The sequence below is a fragment of the Cyprinodon variegatus genome, unplaced genomic scaffold (genome assembly GCF_000732505.1).
Source record: "Cyprinodon variegatus isolate N-32 unplaced genomic scaffold, C_variegatus-1.0 Scaffold230, whole genome shotgun sequence".
Classification (NCBI taxonomy): Eukaryota; Metazoa; Chordata; class Actinopteri; order Cyprinodontiformes; family Cyprinodontidae; genus Cyprinodon; species Cyprinodon variegatus.
The window spans coordinates 1,032,525-1,041,695 of NW_015150683.1; the positions used below are offsets into that span (position 1 = coordinate 1,032,525).

Sequence of the window (9,171 nt, forward strand, 5' to 3'; positions counted from 1 at the left end):
ATATATACGATATATACATATACGTATATACATATACACATATACATACCTATATATTCATACATACACATATATATACATAAATACATACATCAATATACATATATATATATACACATATATGCATATACATATATAAACACACACATACATACACACACACACACACACACACACATACATACATACATATTATTTAATCACTTTATTATATACTCCTGTAATATTTTTCTTTTTTAAACCGGCCTCTGGCTGGAGGTTTAAACTCACCCCTCATGCTGACATCCAGTGGATTCAGTCCAGCTGCAAACACTTTAACAATCACCTCATTGGGATAGTTGATAACGGGGAAGCTGGCGTTATTTGTGAAGCGCAGCACATCATTGCTTCCATACTTATCAATAACCCAAGCGGGCATCACTGTCATGGCTCTGCTGGAGCTCCGGATCAGTCTACATGGGTGTCTGAGCCAAGCAGGGAGTCTGTGTTCAGGGACGGATTTACTGAGGTTTAACAGCAACCTTCTGTTCGTCAGATATCTAACAGAACTCATGTCTCTATAGAAAATAAAATGCTCCGTCTTCTAAAAAGTCAGGCAGGTCTAAATTAGTTAGTGGTTAACAAATCTACGTTCTTACCGACGACATCTAGTGTTAATAAAAAGCATGCTTGGTATTTAATATATAAAAGACAGAGCAATTCGAATGTTTTAACAATTTCAACACAACGTCCTATTCTTTACTACTTCACTTCCTCTTCCCGGCACGACCGGCGCCTCCACCAATCAGAGCGCTGCTTGTTCAGGAGCCCGCCAATCACATACAGCGCTGTTAGACGTTGACAGGAGACGCAAACATGGCGGCTCCCTGATGTAACACAACTGTGGAAATGTTGTTCATTTGAAGGGTGACCAGAGAAAAGCAACAAACATGCTCGGTCTGACTTTAAAAGAGGTTAGTGTGACCACTTGGCGGTTTCTGTTTAATATAAGATCAACATTATTAAATGTCGTGGTCTGTAAGATATTCGAATATCAATATTAGTTCAATATTATAGTATCTAAAACAACAAGATGTATACTAAATATAAGGAAGACGCAAAGGGACGCCTTCTGGATTTGATTGGAATTGAATATAATAAAACATGAAAGTTGGTTAATTATTACAGACTGTGTTCTTAAATAAAAAGATGTTGTAATAGAAAAAAACTAACAGAATGCTAGCTTTAACAGCTTAAACAGCTCACAGCGGCTGTCAGGCATGGTGGTGGCTGTGTGATGATAGATGCGCCATTACCAGAACTATAATTCTAATTATGGACAGCTTTGGTGTAAAACTAGAATACAAAAATGGTTTGGCCTTGAAATGATTCCTAGAAATAAAAATTTGTTGTTTCTTAGAGAGAAGTATTTGCTTACCTGGTCAAATCATTGAATTTATCATTTTTGCTCTATTGCTGACTACTTTCTCAAGACCTGGCTACTCCTAGGGGGGCTAGAATTAACTATTAGGCATGTTATTTAAATGTTGAAGTGATTGGGAAAGACAGGTACTCAGCTATGAAAGCTGGGAGCTTGATTGGATGAGTTTCCATTGTTCACTGTGTAACAGAAATCCTCGGGTGTCTTAGTGGAAAAGAAGAGAAATGCTACTCCACAGTATAAAGTATAAATGTTTTCTTTTTTCAGGTGTCTGTGGCTTTCAGGGAGGGAAAGATCTCACCTACTGAGCTCTGTAAGAAGTGTTTGAATCGCATCAAGAAAACCCAGCATCTGAATGCTTACATCACCGTTACCGAGGAGCTATCCCTGAAACTGGCTCAACAGTCTGAGGCGAGGCTGCGTCAAGGTGTGGATACGTTTAGTGTTTATCTCAGGCTGTTCTAAGGGGAATAAACTACAGGTGTTGATGTTTGAAAGTCTTTTATTTTAAGGTGTCTCCAGAGGTCCGTTGGATGGGATCCCTTTTGCAGTCAAGGACAATTTCTGTACTAAAAATATCCGGACGACATGTGCCTCTAAGATGCTGAAAGGTAAAAGGATATGATGTTTTGTTTAAAATATATTTAGTGTCTAACAATGTATGATAAAAATATCACGCTTTATACAGGCTATTCTCCACCTTACAACGCTACAGTTGTGCAAAAGCTTCTTGACCAAGGGGCCGTTCTAATGGGAAAGACTAACATGGATGAGTTTGCGATGGGGTAGGTTGTTTACTTCCAAGGCTAACTCTGTAAAGCAAATTGATTTTTGATTGGTTTTGTTTTTGTACCAAACACTATGAGTGTGTTTGTTCTTCTCTCAGTGCAGGCAGTACAGACGGAGCATTTGGCCCAGTCAGGAACCCGTGGAGCTACGCAGCTTCGTATAGAACACAGACGGGGGCAGCTCCCGACTCAGACTGGGTCATCACCGGAGGAAGCTCAGGGGGAAGCGCCGCAGCTGTCGCCTCACTCACAAGCTACCTGTGAGGAAAAACACAGCGAAGCTAACCAAGGAGAAAAAGTCAAATATTGACACTTTTTGCACATCTTTTTTGCAGGGCTTTGGGTTCAGACACAGGTGGTTCAACCCGTAATCCCGGAGCGCTGTGTGGCGTTGTTGCCCTGAAGCCCACTTACGGCCTTGTGTCAAGGCATGGTCTCATTCCCCTGGTCAATTCCATGGATGTTCCTGGAATTATGACACGCAGTGTCAATGATGCTGCGATTGCTCTGGGTCAGAAACATTTATTTTTGTAATTTCATTGTATAAAATTTGTATAAAATTTCTTTGATTCGTACTAGGGCTTCAGGAAGTTATGAACACTTCACTGAAATATTATCGTAGAATATAAAAAAAAAATGTACTTCCTTTTAACCTACTTTCTACCACTTCCTGTGAGCTTTAGCATCTAGGCTACTTAAATGTGTACACCAGAAGACTAAAGTAGTAAACTTTGGACCTAAAGAAAGGTATTCAAAAGTTTTCACACAGCTCCATTTAATACAGCTGGAAACCACTAATTCGGCTCTAAATGTAGTGATGGACTCAGACCGGAACCTTCAGGGGCACATAAAGGCAGTAACAAAGTCGGCCTTTGTCTAAAGAACAGGACTGATGTCTCCACTGGATCTTGACAAACCAATTAATCCATTTATCATTAATAGAATTGATAACTGTTACAATGTCTTCACAGGTTTGAATAAAAAGAGGATCAGACAGCTGCAGCTCATCCAGAATGCTGCTGCACACATCCTGACCAAAACGAAAAAAGTGAAGTGCATTGCCCCAGTTCTAAAATCGTTTCACTGGCTCACCGTCTCTGAGAGAACAGACTTTAAAATACTTCCGTTATTCTATAATCACTGAATGGTTTAGCTCTAAAATGCACCACATACTTTTCAGTATATCTACGGCCCAGACTTCTGGCCTGAATCTAATCTGCATACCCAGAACTAGAACAAAACATGGAGAAGCAGTGATGAGTTCTTCCTCTCCTCCAGCCAATTGACTAGTAAAATTAGTGCATGTGAAATTTGGAGCTTGTACATGTACACATGGATAAGCGGTTTGTAACACAATACAAGAGTTGAGAAATGACCAACTTTTGTCACTATCGCAAGACTAAAAATCCATCAGTTAGCAATTCACTGACAGACCATAAATTAGATAAGAGTTCACTTCAGTCTGCAGTCTGCAACCACTTCCAGCATGGAGCCAAATATTTCTGCTGTGTCAGATTTTCCATTATTATTATTATTTTTCAGCTAATTTAGGTAAAATCTTCAGACTCTTCATTCTTTTCCGTCTCAGGCTGCTTTAAAAGAATCAGAATTAGTCCAGTTTCATTACTTATCCTATTTTATTCTCAACTGCCACTATTGCTCTTTTTGTCCCCATGTGTTTGTTTTCAGGGCGTTGTGTCACCATCCTGTATTAATATGCCCATTTGAATTTCAAACTTTAGTCTTTTAATCATTTTTATATGTCTTTTGTTTGCTTAAAGTCATCAAAACCATATTATTAAGAGTATTAATTAAAGATTTGTCCATAAGCTAATTATACTCATGCTCTGTGTTTGTTGCTTTTTTAATTAGCTAGCTATCAAACAGAATTTAGCTCAGCCCTTTTGTGTCCATATTGATTTTAGAGCAAGGTTTTTTTTAAGATGTTTTAACATAATTAACGTAAATCAAAAAAATTGCTAATGATTGCGCCAACAACTTCAGTGTGTAATTAATGATTACAGATTATTCATAAGAAAAAAAACAGCTGGTATGATGGTAACGTTAGCTAAGAACACCAAAAAAAATCCCTAATATATCTATAGCAGGACTAAAATAAAGCAGATGAAACCTAAAATTGTGTTTCCATGTCATATAGGTGTCCTTCAAGGCATTGATGTTCGAGACTCAACCACAGTTCCTGCTCCATCAGCACTAACAGAGCTTCCTGAAGACTTTGATGTCAGGAACCTCCGTGTTGGCATCCCCAAGGTGAGTTGATGTACCCGTTTCCCTTTGCTATCTCCCTCAGCTGCTCTGGGTAGGAAGCTTTTATCTACTTATCACCACTGCTGACCTGATATCAAACGGATCTCTTTTAGAGCAGAGCTACTTTTACCTGTAGGAGCATGGGAACAACTCAGAGGGCCAAATATGTAAACAATAGTGATGCATTATTTTGGATTGCGTTTTGGAAAGAAAATAGATGGACAATTATGATCATCATAGTGTTGATTACTGGGGGGGAAAAAAGGCTTATTTGTTTTTTTGTTCATTAAATCGGTTCATCCTTTCTGCACCAACGTTGTAGCACATTTTTTGGTTGAGAAAAAAAAGAGTCAAGTGATTTACCATAAAGGTTTATTCATCAAAATAATCGATTCATCAATCTGTTCCTTAACTTTTCAACCTTTTGCCACATTTTATGCTTCAAACATTAAGATATAAAATTGTAATTGTTTGTGAAGAGTCAACATCAAGAGGGACAAAATCATAAAGTTAAACAAAACTTATTGGACTTTAAAACATTTTTAAAAGATGGGAAAATGAATAGCAGGGCATGCTTATTAATCGGTTCCTTTACTTTCAGTGCAGCAAACTCTTTCCAGATGTTCAGAGAGAATCTCTGAATGATCCAATGTTGACTTAAGTGACTGATGATAAATAGAATCCACCTGTGTTTCATTAAGTCCATATAAATGCACCTCCTTTGTGATCGTCTCAGTGCAGAGAGCATCTTGGAGAGCAAGGAACACACCAGGCAGGTCAGATTTGTATACAAACATATTTCCCAAGCTTTAAACATCCAAAGGAGCACTGTGTAAGAGATAATATTTAAACAGAAGGAGTATCAGACTACTGCAAAGCTACAAAGACCCGGGCTTCCCTTTAAACTTTAAGCTTAAAAAAGGAGAAGACTGATCAGAGATGCAGCCAAGAGGCCCATGATCAGTCTGGATGAACTGCAGAGATCTACAGCTGAGTTGGGAGACTCTGTTCATAGGACAACAATCAGTCATATGCTGCACAAATCTGTCCTTTAGGTAAGAAAGCCATTCCTTAAAGATAACCATAAAAAGCCTTGTTTAAAGTTAGCCACAAGCCACCTGGGAGACACAAACATGTGGAAGAAGGTGCTCCAGTCAGATGAAACTAATTGGAAGATGGATGGAGCAAAAACAGGACTATTCTGGAAGAAAACCTGTTGGAATATGCAAAAGATCTAAGACTGGGATGGAGATTTATCTTCCTAAATGCAATGAGCCAAAACATAAAGCAAAATTTAAAATGGAATAGTTCACAAATAAACATATCTAGGTGTTAGAATGGCCTAGTCAAAGTCCAGACCTGAATCTAATCCAAAATCTGTGGAAAGAACTGAAAACTGCTATTCACAAACTCTCCATCCAACCTTACTGAGCTCCAGCTGTTTTGCAAGGAAGAATGGGCCAAAATGTCAGTTTCTCTATGTGCAAAACTGATAGAGACATGCTTCAAGCGACCTGCAGCTGTAATTGCAGCAAAAGGTGATGCTATAAAGTATAAACTCAAGGGGACTGAAACCCAAATATTCAGTTTTTTATTTGTTAAAGTTTAAAATTCCAATACACTTTGTTAAACCATCATTGTGTCCCAGTTGTTGATTCCTGTCTATAAATTACAATTTTATATGTATGATAAATGACCTGTACTTATATAGCGCTTTTACAAGTCAGAGGACTTGACCAAAGTGCTTTACACTACAGAAAGGAGGCTGCCTTACGCTGGCGAAACCAGTCCCTCTGACCACAATCAGTAGGCAATGCAGGTGAAGTGTCTTGTCCAAGGACAAAACAACACCGAAAGCCGGAGCAACAACCAGAGGGTTGTTTGTTCAAGTCCATATCCGGCCCATCATCACTACAGACCTGTTATCAAGTGGATCTGTGTTGATATCATATCCGTCCCACATCTTTATGCTTGAAGCCTGAAATGTGGCAAAAGTTCAAAGCGTCTGGATACTTTAGTAAGGCACTATATATAAATATATATATATATTTATGTTTGTTTATGGTCAATGAGTAAGGTACTCTAATTTTTCTGGGATACTTTGTATTTTTAGTACCTTTTTTGTTTTTTTTTACTTTATCAGTTTTGTGTTCGTTTAAAATTACTAGTGTGAATTTATCATTAGCTTTAAAGGGAGGGGATGTGAATGTTCTCAACCGTATTTAAAGCCTGTAATTCCCCTTATTACAATGATGTAATTGAAAACTTGAGTCAGAAATTGTTTACGTTTGAGGAACCGATACGAACTCTGACTTCAGTCATATATACAGTATACCTTGATATACTGTATATATATTGTTTATTCTAAATGCACCTTTTTCCTCCTTGTTTGCACCTTCTTCTTTAATCACTATGCCACTATGTGACCAGTGAATTTCTCCACTGTGAGATCAAAAAAGCTCATCTAATCTAATCTAATCTAATTTACCATCGTCCTTCAGGAGTACCATGCCCCCGGCCTGTCGGAGGAGACCCTGGCTCAGTGGAGTCGTGTTGCAGATTTGTTTGAGCGAGCAGGAGCCCGGGTGGAGCAGGTTTCCCTCCCACACACCCAGTACTCCATCGTCTGCTACCACGTCCTTTGCCACGCTGAGGTGGCGTCAAACATGGCCCGATTTGATGGGCTGGAATACGGTACAAACTGAGCTGTTTGGAAAAAGATGTGACCTGAGTTTACATCCAAACTCTACAGGCACACCGTGTGATGGGGGTAAAGGTTGTTCTGTGTTTTATTCCTTCACCAGGCCACAGGAGTGAGATGGAGAGCTCCACAGAGGTTATGTATGCTTCAACCCGACACGAGGGCTTCAACGACGTAGTCAGAGGGAGGATTCTTTCTGGAAACTACTTCCTGCTGAAACAGTAAGAGGGCAGACTGTTTTCAGTTTTCTGTTTTGATTTGACTCCACAGCCTTCCTGTTATTTAGAGTGTTCTGCTATCAATGGGTTAAAATAGCAACGGACTTGTCACACCTTCTAGAAACTACCAGCACTACTTTGTGAAGGCCCAAAAGGTCCGCCGACTGATCACGGAGGATTTCCGGCAAATTTTCAACTCAGGGATTGACGTGCTGCTGACTCCCACCACTCTGACTGACGCAGCCCGTTACCATGATTTCACACAGGAAGACAACCGTACACGCAGCGCACAGGAAGATGTCTTCACCCAACCTGCAAACATGGCAGGTATGGAGTCATCCACCCCCGAACCCAAAACCCCAACCGCCAAAATGGCTGCATGAGCAGGAAGTGTGGGACGGTTTAACGCCTCCTATATTTCAAACTGAGGAAACGGAGGAAAGAGTTTTAGTGAAAGTGTTTGTAGCCATAAAAACTTTGCAGCATGGAACATGAAAACAAGACTGAGAAAGATGGATGAATCTAAATATACGAACATCCTGGAAACAAATCTGTTAATAATTGATAATAAAAAAATAACTTTATTGATCTCACAATGGAAAAATTCACCTCTGCATTTAAACCATCCCCTTGGGGAGTAGGGGGCTGATACTGTACGACGCCTGGGGAGCAATCAGGGGTTAAGGGTCTTCCTCAGGGACCCAGATTGAAGGTTGTGGGGATCGAACCAGGTACTTGCAACCTTCTCAGAGCACAAACGCACTGCCCTAACCACTAGGCCAACACTCCAAGGAGTTAGAAGCTTTAAAAGACAAGATGGAAGCAGAGGTTCACTCTCCAGCAGGATAAATATATACATTCACAAAGCAGCAAAATAATATTTCAGATAAGAACTTGTTCAGGTGTACAGTGGCTCAGTGGTCCGAGTTTAACAGCAAGTCGGCTATAAGACTCCAAAGCCGTTGTTCAGGTCCTAACTGTTGCATCCGCCTGAACTCTAGTTATTCTACAATAATAATATCCATAAATATCAGTTGGTTTTTAAAGGCATTTAATACACAACAGTCAAATTGTGAAATTGAATGGGACCTAATACAGTTCTCCATCTGTTTAAATACAGGCCTCCCTGCAGTCACTGTGCCAACTGCCCTATCACAACGAGGTCTTCCCATTGGCTTACAGCTCATCGGCCCCGCTCTGGAAGACAAGAAGCTCCTGTGTGTCGCTCAGTGGGTGGAGCAGAGGGTTGGCTTCCCATCCATCAGTGACTTCCATAACTCACAGGAGAGCAGGAATGAGGCAGGAGTGTCCAGAAGGGAGCAGACTTCAGCTGTTTGAGGAGAATTTTGTAAAACCACTCAGACTTTAACAACTTCGTATCTTATGTCCATATAGGATGTATTATGAGAAGTTCACAAATTACAGATGTTTTATGATGATAATAAATGAAGTTCAACATGTAAAAACCTGACTGGTCTTTAAAAAGAGGTGACAAAGGGGATTTATGTTGCATCACTTCCTGTTAAAAATAATGTAATTCTTTCTTAACTGCTTCATAATTAAAGTATCAAAGCTTTTATTTACTCTTTAGAGTTTATTTGTATGCGGCTGATGAGAAACTATATGTCTTCTTTATGAGTAGTTTTATTTTTTTAGGCAGAATAAAATTTCCAAGTTGGCTGCTCAGTGGCACAGTGGATAGCACTACTGCCTTGCAGCGAATAGGTTCCAGGTTCGATTCATGGCCCAGGGTCTTTCTGCATGGAGTTTGCATGT

At 39.7% G+C, this 9,171-nt stretch overlaps 2 protein-coding genes across 2 annotated transcripts in view; one reads left to right on the top strand and one right to left on the bottom strand.

Annotated features, from left to right (window-relative positions):
- Positions 1–769, bottom strand: part of rtn4ip1 (reticulon 4 interacting protein 1) — a 9,799-nt gene extending 9,030 nt beyond the window's left edge. The window contains exon 1 of the mRNA XM_015381260.1: positions 271–769. Coding sequence (XP_015236746.1) covers positions 271–553 — 283 coding nt within the window. The 5' untranslated portion in view covers positions 554–769. The remainder of the gene's footprint in view (positions 1–270) is intronic.
- Positions 770–817: 48 nt separating this feature from the next.
- On the top strand, positions 818–8,969 carry qrsl1 (glutaminyl-tRNA synthase (glutamine-hydrolyzing)-like 1). Its single transcript, XM_015381258.1, has 11 exons — positions 818–953; positions 1,688–1,847; positions 1,933–2,031; positions 2,109–2,205; positions 2,307–2,468; positions 2,544–2,719; positions 4,367–4,479; positions 6,978–7,170; positions 7,281–7,398; positions 7,517–7,722; positions 8,516–8,969. Exons 1-11 carry the CDS (start codon positions 930–932, stop codon positions 8,731–8,733), a joined length of 1,566 nt encoding a protein of 521 aa, XP_015236744.1. The 5' UTR covers positions 818–929; the 3' UTR covers positions 8,734–8,969.
- The last annotated feature ends 202 nt before the right edge of the window (positions 8,970–9,171 follow it).